The following is a 19,821-nucleotide window of genomic DNA, read 5'->3' as shown; positions in this document are numbered from 1 at the left end:
TATTACCCTTAGGTAGCTGTAGGTATGGGAAAGATGATTTTATTTGTGGAGGTTGTTCAGCTCTACTGCTAATATCTATTGAAGTGGTCAAGTGTCCACCTGGAATAATTTTAAAGGAATTTGGAGAAGAAAATTATGTTAACCAAATTGTTAGGAGGTGAAACAAAAGGCAAGCTTGATAAGTTTTCACTGGAGATGGGTGTCAGAGGTACAGTGTTCTATAAAGCTGAAGGCACATTAAAGCAATATGAAGTGAGAAAAGCTACTTTTGAGGTACAGTATTTCTTTACCTTTGAGGAATAGCAGGTAAGCAGATGGAGTGCTCTAGGACCTGCTTGTGAGCAGCTTCCTCAGTGCCTGCATGTAATGACTTGCCCTTAAACTTAATTAACTTGCTGGCTTTTTTAAAATGTGGATAGGGTCTGTGTGATGACAGAGCTTGAACTGTATTTCATGCTGTGACTTGCCTTTAATACTTCTGAAAAGTCAATCTTGACTCTTTTCTGAAGCTGTCTTAGTGGAGGGAAGGCTTCTTCAATAGGACCTAGTTCATGTTTCAGATAAGGCAATTTAATTTATCTTCAAAGAGGTATTTCTATAGCTGTGTATAAGCTGGTATTCAGAGACACGAATTTGTTAAGAAGAGAGGTCTAAAACTGTTTGAGACCAGCAGTTGGAACTGTTTTAATTTCTTCTTGTTTTGGTCATGAATGCAATATGCCTGAGACAGAGAGAGGAAAGAAATATCCACATATTTGTTGTTGCACGTTGCTAAATTAATTTTTTGTATGTACAGCGGAAAATTTTAAAGTATTTAAGGTGACATTATGTCAGGACTTATAGAAAAACTCAGCAAGTATGCAAAACAGGTATGAATTTTTAACCATGTTTAGACTAAGAGGAGTAAACAGTATGCACTATTGATTTGAGGCTGATGTGGTTTTGTTGAAGAATAATTCTTAATCTGAATTGTATCACTTATAAGACAGTAAAGACATTAATTGAAAGGCTACTGTTGAGGCCAAAGTCTTTTATAGAGGGTAGGTTTATGAAATTTGTTGTGCAGATCTGTATGTTGATACAATTCAGAGGTGTGTTGTATTTGTGTTGCACTGTTAGACAGATATAGAAATCCAGTTGGCTTCTGTTAAGTGATACTGCTAAAAAGGGAAGATAGCTCCTTGCATTATTTATCAGACAAACACAAGAGAGTCTTGCTAAGCTATTGCACCCATAAAATTTTTTTTAAATCCCTCATTTGTAAACAAAGGTATATGGCAGAAGAGTTTAGACCTTTCTTTCAGCTGTACCTGTTTTGTTTTTTTTAAAAGCTAACTCTTATTTTCCTGACTTATGAAAATATTTTACTTTCATTTTTTTCTTTTGTTTATGAGGTAATAATCTTAAATGGAAAACAGAATCAGGCAGTAGTGGAGTTAGACATAGACAGAGGTGAGATCTCTCCAGCGACCAGGAAAAGAGAGGTTTGCTTCCCAATGCCTTGGGATTTGCTGGAATTCTGTGTTGCTTTCAGGTGTCAGATTTCTGTGTCTAGTACTGAATGTCATGGATATCTTCTTGATTTTACCTGAAGTGAGGGAGAGAAGATGCAGAGAAGTGATGGACTTCAGCAACTGAAGTTTTTGTTGCTTGTCTCTTTCTCTGGTGTCATCTTTCCCTATTACATTCCAGCCTGTTAATGGAATTGGATATCTTTTTTTCCCCAGGGCAATAGGGTGTGTTTCTATGATCTTATCATTAGACTTGCTGATCACTGCTTCTTTGTGGCTTTTTCTGTATTTATGATTCTCCTAAAGTTGGTAGAAATATTTTGCTTACAGGAAATAAACTGCTGTATTTTGGAATTCATAATTGGCATCTTCTCTGTGATGAGGCTGATGATTTTTAATGTAACAAACTTAAAATCAAAAATCATAGGATGGAAGAGATAAAGGAGTTTTGCTAGGTTGGAGATGCCACTTGTGAATTGTGTTCTCTTTTGGGTGTGGGGCTGGGTTGATGATGTGCTTGGGTCCCAGGGTGAGCTGATGTTGGATTGGCTTCATTTGTCAGTGAGGGAGCTGGTTTATGTAGCAATCTCTGGTAGAGCAGCCCTGCTGTCCAATGTTTGCAAGCTCTGTCAGATTAATGGTGTTTATTAGCCACACACAAGTCTCCTAGAAAGCCCTGCTCGGTTATTTGTGAGCAAACTAGGTTCTTCTGTCAGAAAGACCCTGTAAATCCCTATATGAATATTGCATTTAAATTGGTAGTTGTGTTGCCTGTTTTTGCTTAAGATAGTTTTTCTTTGTTGTCTAGGGGGTAGTGAAAGATAAATTTGTAAAGGTCATTAAAATATCTTTGCTTTTAAGTGATAAATCTGTTTCAAAAGTATCACCTTCCAAAACACACTAACCATGTTGTGGCTGGTGACTTCAGGATATTTCAACAGTAAGGTACTAATACCCTATTTATGATGTGGCTGGTTCTCCTTTATGTTTAAATAACAGCAGGACCAGCATGAACCTCCCCTACTTGGCAAGCTGAACATGAAACTAAAAGATTAAAGTGTTTTCAGAGTGCTGCCAAGGTATTGACTTTTTCAGCCATTCTTTCAGCAGGTAAGAGGCAACTTGTTTCCATCTAGTATTGAATAGGGAAATGCATTACTAATTTGTGTTTTGCTCTGGATTTCTAGTTTGATGATATGGATGATCTTGACTTTGAGACAATACTGAAAGCTCTTAATTAGTTTAGTTTATACATACACACACACACACACACACACATATATATATATATTTAATTGGGTTCCCTGTCAAACTCTCCCAGCTGAGTTTGTTTCCCAGCACAGCTTTCTCTTCAGTGGGGCTTTTTTGTTGCTCAGGCAAGGCTGCTCTCTCTTTGGTGTGCAGCTTCCACTCATCCTTCTAATGTTGACAGATTTCCTTGTACCTCAAGTACAAGGACAGTTTAATGACAGTAATGACAAAGCAGTATCAAATCCTTGCCCAAACTGTAACTTAGGCTACTCATTCCAAATACTTAGAAACAATTGCTCAGACCCTTTCAGTTCTCTGTGTTTGTTATGGCCATTTTTTTTTTATTTTTCCCTTCTATTCAAGGTGAATCTTGCATTAGAGCAAAAAGGCTTGTGTTAGGTAAGGTACATGTTTATGTGACTGAATTTTTGTTTTAAGGCAGCAATACAGGGCATGGCAGGGCTTAAAGAAGTGTTGTATTTTCATTTAGATTTTCATTTAGATGAGGTTAAGACTTTACTTCCATTGGTTTGTCCAATGAGCAATGTCTGTTGCTTTAGAAAAAGCCAGTGTTGTTGGTTATTCTGGGCCAGAAGATGTCTTCTCTGCAAAAAGGGGAAAAAAGATATTTGTAAAATTTAGGATAGAAGTCCTGCAAGATTTCCTGACAGAAGATGCCAGGGAATCTTTACCTGGTAGATGTCTTATGATCTGAGGATCTTTGCTTTAATTCTTCTAATTGTGGTTTTCCTGAGCTTCATGCTACTTTATTGCTGTGATTTGTTTTGGTGAACCTGGAAAGGAAAGCATTTTCTAATCATTTTGCTAAGATTAGAGATTTTTGGCTATTAATATTAGTGAAATAGCAGATAGGGGATTCTCTTGGGGGGTTCTAATCTGTGAGCTTTTTAAAGATCAAGTTACTATCACCTTGTGGTCACATGATAATGGGTTTTATATCCCTCCTTGTGATAACCTGCCCTGTCATGCCATGCACTTTCTTGCACTGGAGCATTCTAGGTTTACCTTTTATCAGTTAAAAGATTAACAAAAAAGATGAATGTGACTATCTTTTTAGTTAAATGAAATGTTAAATTGCATGATTTCTTTAAAAGGAAAGTTTTACCTGCTGTAAACCAGTAGTTTACATTCAAAACATCATTTTCCTTCAAATCTCTGTCACAACTATATTGTGTACAGGATACCTCTGTCATTACTCTTGGACCCAAGTTTCCAGCTTGCACATATCTGCACTTAAATCAATCTTTAATGTCTGCTTTCATTGATTTGGCAGAAATGGATGCAGCTGTGTTTCATAAGCTGAAGGATATGTTTGAGTGGTAATTATCCAGTCATCCACTGAATAGCTCAAATATCCAAGTAGTTGGGTAGGATATCACTTGTGAACATACTGTGCTGAATTCATAGTGCTGGAATAATCTTAAAAATCCTTCTTGACAGTCTGTGTCGAAGGCATGTCATTAATCTTACCCCTGCAGTGTCTTTCTCTTGGTTTTGTAGCAAGAATTTAGGGCTTGCCTTTACTGCCCTTAGAGGTACACAAATGATTTTGTATTGCTGGTTCTTACTCTTTGCCAGCTGTGCTCTTCAAATTAATGCTTGTGCTGCTACATTTCAGTGTCTTTTTGATGCCTTCTGGAAAGCATTGTATTCTACATCAGTTACACAAGTTCTGTAGATGTTTATTATGTCATTCCCTCTTTAGAGCAGATCCTTTCATCAATAATGCAGATAGATGGCTTAGAAATGGCTCCAGCAGGGCTCTCATTTATATTGTCCATTTACCTGAAATCACATTGAGATTTTTCTGGTGACTGGACTGTTGTTGTCAGTGCACAAACAAAAAATGGGTTTACCAGAATTTCAGGCCTTCAGATAAATGCTCATCTACCTTGAGTGTCTAAAGAGACACCATTGCCCTGTGGTCTATTATAAGTTTCTATTTTAATAACAAGAAAAAAATTTGATACCATCTTAAAAATACAGTGTCCTCCTTCATGAAAGCATGCACTCTGAATTATTTCAGTTGAAGCAAACATGTTCTTGGTCAGCAGTTTCAGGCACTTTTGAGTGGGTCACTGGTAAATGGTGAGGCCATCTGACTGTTGGAGTCCTGTATTTGAGTTAACTTGGTTTCTAGGTTTCTGTCTAACTTGGTTTCTGTCATGTTTTATTAGGCAGATGCTTTGGTGGTCACCAGTTGCTGACTGATCTTGGGTGGAGAAAGGTATTTAACATTAAACAATGGATATTTGGGTTTTTATCTGTTCTCTGCTGGGTTGGCTGATTCACTGAGGCCCTTCCAAAGGGAGTTAGAAATATGGAAAAGAGGTGAGTGGGATGCTCAGATGAAGAAGCAACTGGTTTGTGTGCTGTTTATTTGTTGAAGTTGGCTACCCTGGGCTTGACACGCTTCCAGAAATGAATACAGGGGACAATGACACAGGCAGAAGATCCAGCTCTCTTCCTCAAATGTCTGTTGTAGTTTCCCATAATAGTCATCATACCAAACAGGCAATTCATAGGCTGATAGATTTTTTTTCCTGTTAGCACCATTTCTATAGCAACGGTGCGTATCAATGCATGATGTTCAGAGAAGAATTATTACAGAGAACATCACTGAAGTGTTGCTGTCCCAGGTTTTATTGATAAAGGCTGTACTCATCTTTCTGAAAGCTGAATTTCAAACCAAACTAAGACAGTCTGTGTCCTCTTGGAGAAGGGTCCTTGGTGTCTATTGTAGCTTAATAAAGAAATACAGTAAAATGTTTTCTCAACAGTATTTTCTCTGAGTGAGCAAGTCAGGCATTCAACAAGGGCAGAATTTTGACTTCTTTTCCTTAAATGTCAGTCTTTTTTTTCCTTACTGTACAAAGCAAGAGTGCAGTCAAAGCTGGTGGATGTACCAAGTCCTTAATTCTATGGATTTGGAGGTTGTTACTCAGCAACAGTTGGGACTTCCTAATATCTCTCTTGTTAAAAATCCATCCTAGGATGATTAGATCATCTTAATTTTGGTTTAGCTGTTTAGCTCTTCATGCCTACAGGAGTAGGCATAGAAATTTGAGTTTTCTTTGCATTCCTGTGTGATGTATAGGCTTACACAGAAAAATTCAGGGTGGATCCTCAGGCTTAGTTTTTGTCAGTTTTTTTTCTTACATGTGCTTTTGGCATTTGAGTGGTGGTGATTGCTGGTGTCAGAGTTCCTGTAGTCTGTTTGCAGTAACAAAGCTCAGGCTGTCAGTTGTCATTCCTGTCTCAGAACTTACAAGTGTGCCATTGTACGTAAAATTATATTCAAATATTTTTTCCCAACGCTCTTTCCTGAGAAATACTTTCTGTTCTGAGAGAAGGCATGCCACCTGCATGGATCATTACAATGATTTTCTTCAAGTCTGCCTTCTGCTGACATTTTTTGTGTTGCCTTATTGAAAATAATAAAAGAAAAGCTGGGAATATAGAAGGCAGTTTTAGAGACTTTTCATTGTGAGGTGTGATATTTTTGCTGGTGCACAGTCTTAATAATTCTTCCCTATTTGTGTGTTGTTTGTGTTGTCCTCAAACAAAGTCAAACTGGATCTAAGTCCCTCTGAAAAGAATTTTTGGATCCTGAAGTCCATGTTAGCAGCATTCATTGCTCCACTCTTGTATGCTCTTAAGTATGATTTCCCTGTTCAGAATGGTGTCCACATATGTGTTCTTCCTTTATTAATTCAAATGATACCATGCCTGCACTTCTTAGGCATAATAACACTTTGCCAACTGAGCATCAGTTAATCAAGAGGACATTAATCATTTACTGCTCTTCTTGTTTGCAAACAAAACTGACAGCTGTATGGCCATGTGGTGGAGGTCTTGGAAAATCTGACTGGGGAAAGATTATCATCTTACAGAACTGCGTAATTAATCAAAAGTATTTGCTTCTAGTTTAAATTCTATTTATTTTCTTTGCCATCTTTTTACTTCTTATTCTTGAAAATAAATATTTCCTTCAGAAATGTCTCTAGGTTATGTTTTCTCCTGCTGTGTGTCTTTGGGGCAAGGAGGGATTCGCCTCTGGTTCCTCCCTGAGCAAATGTGGATTTCTTCTTCAGGATGAAAACAAATTTTGCTCGAAGAGGTTAAACTTTGGGCTGGCTTTATTCATGGGAGGGAGATGAGGAAGGTAGAAGCTTACACTTCTGATGTACTTTCTGTGGTAAAAAACTTCCCTTCTGCCTACTCTTTTGGCATATGAGAGGGAAACCATGCTGTATCTCATACATTTAGAGTTTCATTCTTCTCGTAGCAATTGCAAAGTAAGAGCCAGATCCAAAGGAATAAAGCTTTCTTCTGTTCACTTTTCTCAAGAACTACAAACAGAGGCTTCCTGGTGATCTCTGAAGGAAGAAGTGCCAGGGACCTGATGATTTGTAAGCAGTTTGTGAGCAGAAAGCTCTTCAGGTTTTGTGCAGTTGTTGTTTCAGTGTGCCTACATTTTGTCTTTCAACACTCAGACATGCTGGAGAGGCCTTTTGTTAGCAGAAAGCCAACCTCTTATGACCTCAGGCTAAACCTAAACCTAAATAGCACCTACACATGTTCACATTTTTGGCTTACTCCATTTGTTGCCTGCAATGATCCTTTCCCTTCTGCTTGATTCATGCCTTTGTGAGGGCCTGGATCTGCCACTGCTTGCAGCTGTGTACCAGTTCTCCCACTAAAATTTGTTGCCTTGTGCTAGATAATCTCCCAGTTAAGTCTTGGCCCTGAGTCAGTCCACTGAGGAAAGCTGCTTTTGAGTGGTGGAAGTCAGAGTGGTAAGGATCTTCTTATTTATGTGTAACTAACCTGGAAAATTTTCCATTTTGGGCTGAACCTCTTGATTGTTGTTGCAAGTTGATGGCAGACTGAGCTAATGGTTTGAATTTCTAATAGGATTTGGTAAACGAGTGACTTGTGCCCTGTAGAAGGATATTCTGGCTTTCAGTTTTGGTTTTTCTTTCTTTATCCCATCTGAGGAAATGGGAGCTACAAGTTGTACCAGTTCTTGAGATTAAAAAGGAGAGCACTGGGTACTGGAGAACCACAGAGAAGAGGCTTAGAAAGCTGGAAACCAAGATATGAATCAGATAGAGCCTTGCTGTTATCTTAATGTTATCTCTCTCTATTTCTTTCTTTCTCCCCCAGCCTCTTTCCATTCCCAGAGTTGGGGAATGAGGTGCATAAAAGCAGCAATAGGATGTATTCAGAACAAATTATAGTGAAAGTGCTCAGTGAATAGTGTCTTCTTAAAGAATAATAATTTTACCTAATTGACAGGTAAAGCCTTTCCTAAGGTAGAAAAAGAGAATCTAAATTTAAATGAACATATTTAAATGAAGCTTCTTTTTTTATTTAAAACTTCAGTGTCAAACCTAATGAAAGAATTTTTTGTTCTCTTTCTTGCTATTCTGTGGATTCTAATTTCATCTGTCTTGGAGCTTAGCCAGCTGATACTGCTTGTGACTGTTGTGCAACAGATGCTCAGGGAAAGAATGTATGTGTGACAGAAGTGAGCTGTGTGAGCACAGAAGTGCTTTGAGTTTGCAGCAGGAGTTTGTGTCACTGGGTCAGCTGTGCTGCTCCTGCAGCACTGTGTTACACAGCTCCTGTCAGGAACGAGTCCAGCATGAGCTTAAGCAGCTATGAGATATCTGCTGTTAGTGGTGGTGTCTGAAAACTCTTCAAGAACCCAATTGCTGTTATTCAGATTTTGAGCATGAATTTGCATTTTACTCTTCTGGTTTATCTGCATTATATACTTTTTGTTTATTTTCCTGATAGTTAAACATGGCAAGTGTGTCCTTGTGCAGATCTCAGTTTCATACCATAAGCATGCTGAGGTCTCGTGGGTTCTACTTAGGAAAGAAGTTTCACTGTCTTCAGAATATCTGCAGAACACCTGCAAGCCCTTCTGTGCATTTTTTTCATGGAAAAAGTTTTTGGAAACAAGGTGACCAGAACTGTGTAGAGTACAACATCAGTGTCTCTTTTGCAATGTTTTTCAGGTAGAATTGGTCTATAACTAAAGCAAATATCTGAGTCTCATGTGGTTACTTCATGTTTACAGCTTTAGTGGCTGAAAACTAAAAATTTAGTATCATTTCCAGCTGAAATCAACAGCAGAAATTTTACAGAAGTCAGCTACGAGAGTCCTTTAATGATTGACTTTTTTTTTTTCATTCTTCTGTCCATCAGATAGTTTTATTTGTCATGTGTCACATTGTTTTCCTGTATTTCTAAATGGTTTTTGTTCTGATATCTGTAGTGGTATTGCATATTGAATAACTCTTAGTAGTCTGTTTTTTTAATATTATGCTCCCCTATCTGTTTTTGTCATGTCTCTACCCAATGTGTGTCTTCTTGTGCCTCGTATCTCAGTCTTTACAAGTGGTAAATTAGGCTTTACCAAGATTCACGCATCTGGAGATTTTATACTGTGTGAGATTTTAGGTCTGGGATTATATTCTTTTCAGTGATAAATTTCCTGCAGGAGATTGGAGTAGTATTAAGTTGCTTGAGCTTTTATTTTATGTCTTTTGTGGAAGTTACTATTTTTATCAGTTTTACTATCTTAATATTATCATGCTTACCAAAAACTGAATTAAAGCGTGGCTTCAGGCAATTTTCATTTCTCTTCTTTAGGGATATGTACATAATATCTTTATTTGTACAGTGCAATAACTTGGTTGGGTTTCTGCTTTGGTGGATGGAATGTGAAACTGAAGGATATAGTTTGGAAGGTGCAGTTTGTTTTTTCTTTGTTGTTCCTTGCCTGTTCCCTTGGTGACTCTGCTCCATTGTGGGGCTTTTTCATTTGTTGGGTCTTCTCATTTTGGTGTGGGGTGTATGCTTTGGGTTTTTTTTTAGTATGTTTGGTTTCTAAGGTTTTTTTGTTGTGGGTTGTGTTGGTTCTTAGCAGATGTCTCAGCTTTTATCTTTTAGATGGTAAGTTTTGCTGCACTCTAGATTCCACAAAGATTTTTTTGGTCCCTAAAGTCTTTGGTAGTGCCTCTGTGTTTATAGTTAATGATGATCTATGCAAGGCAGTTTTGTTTTCCTAATGAGGATCTGTGATCAAAACAAATGATACTTTGTATTGACATTATGAATAAGAACAAAGAGGATATTGGTCATCTTGACTCTTGAGCTATTCCTAAAACTTCACTGTGTTTGTTTCCTCAAACCTTTTGTACTGTTCTGGGCAGGAAGTTTCAAATATAATTTTAAGGTTGTCTTTTAAAATGCTGTTTATACAGTATTTCTAGGTCAGTGTTTGACCCAAACTGAGTCAAGAACATCTGTTGGAAAGGAATCATGTGTAAGTGTTCTGTAAGATGTCTCTGAGAGCCCACCACTCTCTGCTCAGTTCTCTCAGATATTCCACACATGGAGGGTGTAATGCTTAATGCTAGATTAACCATTTGAATATAGCTGATGTCGCAGAGTATTTCTGATTTATACAAAATACACTGAAATCGAGATACAAATGCAAGTTCAACTTAGCAAACTCCAGCAATTGCAGTATACAGTTTCAACACACCACCAGTGAGATCCCCACTGCTGGTCCCTGGAGTATGCTCACTGTCACGATGCTCGTGTCCCCAGGAAGGAATACGTGGGTTGAAGCCAGCTCAAGCTCTCTGAAATTCCTTGCTTCTGTGGTTTCGTAGAGCCAAAGAATGGTTTTGTCACTGCTCCCCCGTGTTGCTGTAGCTAACCCCGGTCACTTAACAAAGAGCTCGGGGAGAAGCATTTGCAGCAGCAGTTGATTCACTCGGCTGGGATGTTGATGTGCTCCACTGCCAGAGCTGTTCATCTGAAGCACAAAGGGCACTCTCTGTTCCCCTTTGTGCAGAGATCAGGCCGGCTCTGCAGCAGCTGTGCCGGGCACACCCTGCTGCTGCCTTCCCTGCAGGGGAACTCACTGCAAGGGGATGGGCAGCACCACAGCCTTGGGTGAATGGGCAGAAAAAACTCGCTGGAGGCAGCAGACCCTGCTTAGTGTTGTGAAAAACGACATATTCGCATATTTTTATATAGAATTTCAAAGTTTAATAGACATTTAGGAAATAAAAATCAAGTGTACAGATATGGCCGGGTGTCTCTGCATTCAGCCAGGAGAGCACACCTCACTAACAAAGCACTGTCCCTTAAAAACAGAACCTTACTACATATTCATAAATTCTCATATATATTCAAACATTCTTCTTAAGTTTTGGATGTTTCTTTGTTTAGTTTTTGACTCACCCCCTTCCCAATAAATCGATCTTCTTGGCTCCACCGAGTTTCACATTCCCTGATAACAGAAATGCAATAAATTCCTCCCCCAGAGCTCTGGTCACTGCTGTCCTCATCTGGACAAGATAATCTAAGAATGGAGGGGGGGTCTCTAACCATCTTTTTCAGTCTTTGGGTTGTACAAACAAAAGTAGTTTTTGTTTTAATGCTATGCCATAGCTCAACATATATGTATATGATACCACTATTTCTATGTTTCATCAATAACAGAAATAGAAGGAAGTATATTAATATAGCAAAGTTTTCTAACCTTATACATATAACATTCATTTTAATATTTGCAAAAAGCCAACAACATAATATGTATCTATAACAGTGTTGTGCTGGCTTTGGCTGGGATAAAGTTCATTTTCCCCACACTATCTAGCACGGGGCTGTTTTGGATTTGTGCTGAGAACACTCTTGATACCACAGGAATATTTTGGTTACTGCTGAGCAGGGCTTACACAGAGTCAAGGCCTTTTCTGTTCCTCATCCCACCAGCAGGTAGGCTGGGGTGCACAACACACTGGGAGGGGGTATGGGCAGGATAGCTGACCCCAACAGGGTTATTCTAGGCCATATATATAATAATATAAATCCGGAGGAGGGGCGTGGAAGAGATGACATTTAGAGTGGCTTTTGCCTTTCCAAGTCACTGTTGCACAGGATAGAACACCTGCCTGCCCATGGGAAGCAGTTAATGAATTCCTTGCTTTGCTTGAGCACACAGCTTTTCCTTTCCCTACTGAGCTGTCTCCCTATCAAGATTTTTCGCTTTTATTCTGCTGGTTCTCTCCCCCATCCACTGTGGGGGAGTGAGTGAGTGGCTGCATGGGGCTGAATTGCTGGCTGGGGCTAAAGCACAACAATAGTCTAGATATTTTCATTGTTTGGGTGTGATGAATATTTGTATCAGTATTTTTAGTTTGCTTTTTACTGTAGAGTATGAATTGAATGAAGAGGTAGGAAGATCCCACAGCGTGTCAAGGCTTCAGGCTGGCATAAATGCTGAGGTATTTTGTGCATCATATAAAACACTCTCAGTTCCACATGTAATTCATTTCTGAGCACAAAGGCATTTACTAAATTGGAGAGGAGAAACTGACTGGAAGTTCAAATTACTCAGTGTAATTCAGTTTTGGTAATTGGATATACAAGGTAGGCAGTGAGTACTGTGGCTCACTATTGCAGTGTGGTGACAGTGATTCCACAGGCCCAGCTGTGCTGCTCTGAACTCTGCTCATGATCACTCTCTGATATTGCTGTTCACAGATTATTTTGGTGTTGAGCAGAAGGAAGCAAATGATTTAGTTATTCTGGTGTGAGGATTTTTTCAGTATTTGTCTCTAGTGGCACATTGACCAAAATTGGTCACAATGTTGCTGTGACTGTTCCTGTTATGGGAGTGCTGATGTACTTCTGAAATCTGCTAGACATGAGAACATTGTAAAGGTTGTATTTTATAAACTCCATTTCCTTTGCATGGAGGGTTTTTATTTTTCTAAGTGATTTTCTACTTATTAAAAATATGAATTAAACCAGTGTTTGTGTGCCTCCTAGAAGTCACCTCTCAGCATGGTGGCCCACAGCTAACTAAGAGACAGAGTTCTCTCAACTCCCATCACAATAACCAGGTGGAAAAGGAGAACCTGGATCAGAGTGCAGCACTGCTGTTCCTTCCAGACAGATGCTCTGAGGTGGAAAGTTGGTCAGGAAATCTGGGGAGGAACTTCCTGTGGGTTATGTGAGAGCAGTCATTGAGGAAACTGGGCTTTAACATTTGCTGATAGAGGAATTAGTTTGTTCTTGTTGATGTGAGGCTGAGCTGCCAATTCCATAGGCTTCTATGATATGTGTAATTTCTTTCAATTAGCACTATCCAAATACTTCCCCCCAAAAAATCTCCCAGACCTCAGGTTTTTATTTTTCCTTGCACAGAAGGACATCCCTAATTTTTTCCTTTTTTGCCTCCCATTAATATTGGGAGGGGGAACAATTGAATCCAAACCAAGGGTCAAATATATAACCTTAATTTAAGATTGCACTATTTCCTCATACTCTCCCTAACTGTATCATACAAAGCCAAAGTATCTACTTTCCTTTAAAATACAGTGGTTAAATAAACCCTGAAGTTTTAAAGGGTAAGGGTTTTTTTAGCAGAGGAGATTACTTTGGGATAAATGTACCATTTTGAGCATGTGGAGGGCCTGGATCTGGTTTTGAAGATGTGATACCTCTGTCCTCTACTGTCACTACATAAATGAAACTTGTAACACATCAGTTTTATTTCTGTGCTTTTCCCTTCAGTAAATGAAAAAGCTGTAGGAGAGAGGCACTGGGGAGCTGTGCATTTGGCTATAATTCCACAAGACAATCTGAAGGGTAATTGAGATGGGGAAGGACAGGACAGCGGTGACACTCAGAAGCCAGACATGAGATTTTTTTTTTTCTTTATGTGGTCTGTAACTCAAAGTTTAAGTGCAGATGAATGCATTTTTAGTGGAGGAATCAGTGTTAATTAAAGCAGATGGGCTGGGAGTGTAGCATTAAAGTGAAATGTAGCATCCTCTGTCCTGTGAACCAGACAGTTCCCTCACTTTTTCCAAAACAACAAAGGGTGGAATGTGGGTGGCTGTCCTGAGCTGCAGAAGCACAGCTCGGATGGTAATACTCACAAATACCTGGAAGCTGTAGTGTTTGACATTTGCCACACTGCTCTCTTTCATTACTTTTCTTTCTGTAGTGCATTCTTACAGTGACACATTAAAATTTGAGGATGTTTTATTGCTTAAATATTTTTTTTTAGGATATTTTCTTATTTAAATATTGTAGTTTCTTGCCTTCCACACTTGCCTGTCTGACATACTTGGTTTAGGCCACTTGGAGATACAGCTTTGCAGATTATTTTATTTCATTCCTTAGAGACATTAAGTATGAGCTGTTGTAATACTGTTTTGTCATGTGGAATTACCCAGTTACCTGTCACTCTCCATGTATTTTCAGACCATGCAATAGTTCTGAATTAAACTGCAAACCTAAAGTGAATTTCATAAATAGCAACAACTTTGGAAGCAGTCACATGTGCTATAGACATAGATCCATGGAAGCTGATTTATAATAGTTTTCACACTAGAGGGCACTAACAGCTCATTAATTTAAGCACAAACCAATTTTTACTCTAACACTTTAGGGTTGGGTAGTCTAGTTTTCACAGTGGATGCCAAAGGCTTTCATTTCTTTGCAGCATTTTCTCTGCAGAAATGAAAGTCAGAATATTCTTGCAAGGATGCATTAAAAGTCAGTGCGTGGACTTTTCCTTTGTGTGTTTTTCTGTTTGGGGTTTTTTTACTAAGCAATAATTTGGGTCATTTGTGGATAAAAGTGTATAAATTCCACTTGTATTTTTAATTGCTTTCAATGTGATAATTTTCACTTGAAGCTGGTGAAGAGTCCTATAAGATAGGAAGTTATTGGATAACACCTTATTAAAGTTACCTAACAGAGTTAACATCTGGAAAATACTTTTTAAAGTTGGTAATAAAGGAAAAACATTGTATGTGAACTGATGTTGCAGACCTCAATTTGTTAGGGCTACTGCATATATTTACATATTGATTCCTGCAATAGAGAAAATGACAGGGGAAAAGAATATGGTAAGTCAATACTGCCAGCAACTGATGGTTCTTAATGGAACATTCAGCTTTTTATGTTGGTTTTAAGTAAGTAATTTTAAAATACGGGTTAGAATCTGGACCTCAGACTGGTGTAGCCATTTTGGAAGTCCTTTATTTTTGTTAAGGATTTTAAGCACTGAATCTTGATTCAAACCCCTGCAGAAAGTGGTTTCTGATACCTTTTTGCTCTTTGTAGGAATGGTTATTCAGTTGCCTTGGAGATGATCCTGCTGCTGCACATGTAGGGCCGAAGATTAATGGTGTGGGCAGTATGGACCTAATGAACGGACAGCCCAGCAGTGTTAATATTGCAGCTACTGCTTCAGAGGTAAGGATTGAAATCCTCAGTTACTGGGTAACTAAGTACTCAGTTTTTACTTTAAATGCACTAAAATGTAAGTTTTTCTTTTAGCAGTTCTCATCCAACAGATTCTTGTTCTGTGTGTTGGTTTCATAAACCCCGGTTCAGTGCGAAGAAAATTTTGAGTCCTGAACTTGGCATACCAAAATAGAGCATGAACTTGCATGTACCATAGCCAAGGCTGCCTTTTTCCATGTTCTCTTCCATCACATCTAGACAAGGAAGCTTTTCTTTTCAAGTTTTAACAAGAATAGATGCTCTTAGCACATTAAGCTGGGTTGGCAAGGCCGGTGGGAAATGTTCTTTTCTTTGACAGGTACTTGTGTGTGCATACTGAGGGGCAGTCTGACACAGCAGCAGTGGAATAAAGTTGTTCCCTTTGTCTCTTGGACTTTATTCTGGCATAGGTAGGGATCCCTCCTGCCCATCAAATCTTCTGCCCTCTAGAAATGAACAGCTTGTGAGTTGAGTGTGTGCATCAGGCAAGCAGTGCAGATTGGCCTCATCTGCTGGTGCCTCTTATTTTGAAGCGAATGTCGTTTTCCATTTGTCATCTACTTGTTAAGGAAGAGGCTTGGGCTGAAATTAGAACACTACAAAGCCAATAGTGATGAGAGCCACAAAGTCCTGACTGTAGTTGCTTCCTTCCTCGAATCTCTGGGCTGTACCAAAGATGTTTTGTTTATTTATGTATTTACAGATTAATTTTGATAGCAGTTATGTGTGGTATGCTCTTGCATATGGTTCATACCACAAACAAGGTGTGAAAGTAAAATTGGAATCTCCTGTTACCAAAAGGAACCAAATAATCTTCACCACAATTTCACAACTATTGTCAAGAAAGCTGGCATCAGTCTCCAAGATTATTGTTTGTTTTTATATAAATTCTTGTATTCCCCTTATAATTCCTTCATGAATCATTGACTATTTTTTGGCATGCACCTGAAAAATTTTCTTGGAGGAAAGCAACCTTTTTACTCAGCAATAGTCTTGAATGTTTATGTGATGTCTGATAAAATTGAGTAAAATATTTTTTGGCAAAATTGCATGAATTTACTTTAAAGGAGTGTGGGGTTTTTTTGTTGTTTTTTTTTTTCCTGTCTTGACTAAGAAGTAGGAAAGGGGAAAGGGGACTTGAAATGCTTCTGTAAGCATATTGGTTACTGAAAATGCATGTCTGGTTTGGAGTTGGTGGTGGTGTTTTCAAAGGCAGATTTTTCAGAGAGATTGTACTGTCAGAATCTAAAAGTGGACATGATTATTAAAAAAGCATTTTCTTCATGATGTGTCCTTATAACAAAAGTGCTTGAAAATGGACATGAGCTTAGTTCAACTGTCTGAATTCTCTAGGTCCTATGTCCACTGTCTTGAAAGCTTGCAGCATTAGCAGTAAAATGGCACAGACTATCAGATGGGGCCTTGATTGTGTTGGTCCCCCAACAATCCCACCCTGTGCATCCCTGGGAGTGTTGTCCCAACCCTCCTGGAGCTCTGGCAGCCTTGGGGCCCTGCCCATTCCCTGAGGAGCCTGGGCAGTGCCCACCACCCTCTGGGGGAAGAACCTTTTCCTAATATTCAAACCTAACCTCCCCTGACAGAACTGCAGGAATTAATAAACAGAATCTAGGTCTGCATCTATGTGCTAGAAGAAGTGACTGCTCATTACACAGATGTATTGCTTTAATGTGAAAAGTGTACTTGAAACCAATATGAAATGTTAATTTTTTGAGCTGCATATGTATTTTGCAGAGAAGCAAAATCTCTGTTCTGTAGATAAATGTTTATAGAATGATATCTTAGGATGTGGTATTTTTTGAAAATATGAATTACTGTAATTTAAAAACAGCACTAAAGTTCCTTCTGCTAAATGTCTTCAACAGAAACATGTGTAGCTCAGTGTAATTTTTATAAGCATCCATGTTTTTAAGAGAAAGAGGAAGAGAATTGATAACTATTCCCTTGGGGTAGATGGTGTCTTTTTCCTTACCATCGTGATAGTTTTTGTGTTTGAAATTCAGTATGACTGTATTGCTTTTGCTAATATTGTTGCTGTTATTACCTTCCCTGACAATAAAATTGGAATTTAATTGTGCTTTAAAATATAACTGTTGTGTTTTGAGGAATTCCTTTGAAATTGTGGAATTACTGAGATTGGAAGGGATGGTAAAGCTCATCCAGTACCACCCCCCTGCCAAGGACAGGGACACCTTCCACTATCCCAGAATGCTCCAAGCCCTGTCCTTGGACACTTCCAGGGGTCCAGGGGCAGCCACAGCTTCTCTGGGCACCCTGTGCCAGGGTCTCCTCACCCTCACAGCAAAGAACCTCTTCCTAATATCCAACCTAACCCTGCCTTCGTTCAGCTAGAAGGAAATCCATGGAAATCCAGATGTCACTTTGAGGGTCTGATTTTTTGCAGTCCATGTCAGGAGAAAAGTATGTTCTGTGACTGAATTTGACTTGATAATTTATCCAGTAGAAAAATTAATGTGAACAGTGACGCTTGAACAGAAATTTTACTTTTGGGAGTGTAAGAAAGAAGACAAAAAGAAGACAGTTCCAAAATATCCTTAGTGGGTTTTTTTTTTGTTTGTTTCTGCAGAAGAGTAGCAGCTCTGAGTCCTTGAGTGACAAGGGTTCAGCTGAACTGAAGAAGAGCTTTGATGCAGTGGTATTTGATGTTCTAAAGGTTACACCAGAGGAATATGCGGTAAGCAAGTCCAGGAATTCTAATTACTTTGTGTGTGAATCTCCTTTGCAGCTTTTCCTCTGCTTCTCTATTTCTGTACATTCTTTGCCTAACTTCTGTCATCCATGGGTTTTAAGAACAGATTTTGTTCTTTAGTTCTTCATTGTCTCTATTCTGTTTGAAATTAAGTGATATTTTTGGGTTCTGCTGTCCAGGTATTTTTCATACTCTTATAGGTAGCATAGACTAAAGATTCTTTATGTGACACAGCTTAATTCTGACATGCATATTTTAGTTGCAAGGCTATGCTTGATCTGTACTTGTTTTTTTTCTGGAGGTATTTTAATTCTTAACTCCATTAATTCTTGCTCTAGGAAGCTTTTCTAGTTTTCTTCTTTTGGGTGCACAGAATAATGTAAATAAAATAAAAGAATAAATAAACACAGATGTTTAACTAAAACATTGGGTGATTTTGTTCTGTTTTTGCTCCTTGTAGAGGTGGGGACAACAGATGGGCCCTCTAAGTGATTTGAGTATGTTACTAGAAAGATTGCTAAGCTCTTAATGTATTTCTAATTCAAGTGATGAGATTCACGAGGAGTTGTCCTGGGGAGATTATTGATATGGAGTAATATGTGTCACAAAATATTCCCATTTAGTTCATTCTGGTTTGTAATTGTTAATAACTATTTCAGTTAATTATTAGTGGCTCAATTGATTTTAATGAGAACACTGAAAATTTAAAGCAGCTGGATTATGAAGTGGTACTTACACATTAAATTCTTCTTGGCTAGGGATCATAATTAACTATGGGATTTATTCCTGACTGAGGCTCAAGTCATGTGGTTTGGGCCTCTTCCTTGCACTGTTGTCAGGAACAGCTGGGCAATGAATCACCTATTTTCCATGGGAAGATGTTTTTTGGGGCTGACTGTCCTTCCAGTTTTATCTTATGATTCCTGGACATAAAGTAAATCTAAGTACTTAGGGAATTTGGGGCTATGGACATGAATTCAAAGTGGAATTATATATTCAGGCCAGAATGAGTTTGTTGAAAGGCTCTGCTATTTACCAGTGGTGGATGCTGTTGGGCAGCAGAATGGATGAGTCAGTCTCTGTGGAGCTGCTGTCACTTGGACAGCAGAATATACAGAGGTGCCTTGTCACAGAATCACATTTCATAATCCTTTTGCTCCACCATCTAGTCCTTCTTCTCTCAAATGCAGCAACCTTTGACTCCATATGTTCTAAATGTTACCCACTTAAGAAATCTTGGTTAGATAAAAATCTGTATTCAAATCCAGCGTTTTTCCTGTTTTCATGTTATGCCTCAAAGTGGGTAGAGTTCTACTCACCCACAGGAATCTTTTAATTAAGCATTTCATGTTACAGCTGTGCCTGTATTTTTGGTTTCTTTTACTAAGTATAATATTGCTTTTTTCTCAGTCCCTCAAAAGAAACATCTTTGCTTTTCACCTTTTTCCTTTTAAGGATCTAGTTCTTCATACAAGGTTTGATTTACTGTAAATCGATGTGAAACACCTTGCATGTAGAATTCTGAACAATTGAACAAAATCATCAGTATTCAGTCCTTTAGCAAGGAAAAAATTAATTTCATTTCTTTTTCAATGTTTATTTACACAGCTGCACTTTGTTAATGTTTGTTTCCCCAGGCACACATATCTGCTTTTCCAGTAGCACCTTTTTGCTTTGAGTGCTGTCTTTTTCTGATCATTCTTGCTGAAGGTTGTCGAAATAAGTAAATATGCCAAAAACTTAGGTACCCTAGAGGAAAAGTATCTTTGACCCTTAAGCTTGTTTTTATTTTCTTGGCCACTTTCTTACTCTTCCTGGGTTTCAGCGTGGATGTGAAGGCCACCAGAGTGATGCAGTAGGGCCAAACTCTTTAGGATGCAAAAGTGTGTGAGGTTTCCTGGTGGTGGGTTGTACCTCTTGAGCTGGACATGGATATGCTGCCAGTTGCTTTTCCAAAGTAGGAGAAAGCTTCTT

At 38.6% G+C, this 19,821-nt stretch overlaps 1 protein-coding gene across 3 annotated transcripts in view; it reads left to right on the top strand.

Annotated features, from left to right (window-relative positions):
• Positions 1-19,821, top strand: part of RALGPS2 (Ral GEF with PH domain and SH3 binding motif 2) — a 113,394-nt gene that overhangs the window by 8,373 nt on the left and 85,200 nt on the right. For all 3 annotated transcript variants that reach the window (XM_015636512.2, XM_015636513.2, XM_015636511.1), the window contains 2 exons: positions 14,958-15,089; positions 17,725-17,832. In XM_015636512.2, coding sequence (XP_015491998.1) covers positions 15,033-15,089; positions 17,725-17,832 — 165 coding nt within the window. In that variant the 5' untranslated portion in view covers positions 14,958-15,032. Of the gene's footprint in view, positions 1-14,957; positions 15,090-17,724; positions 17,833-19,821 lie in introns of those variants that run through there.

The sequence above is a fragment of the Parus major genome, chromosome 8, assembly GCF_001522545.3.
Source record: "Parus major isolate Abel chromosome 8, Parus_major1.1, whole genome shotgun sequence".
Taxonomy (NCBI): domain Eukaryota; kingdom Metazoa; phylum Chordata; class Aves; order Passeriformes; family Paridae; genus Parus; species Parus major.
The sequence above is the reverse complement of the archived record's forward strand: the minus strand, read 5'-3'. Positions and strand labels throughout refer to the sequence as shown.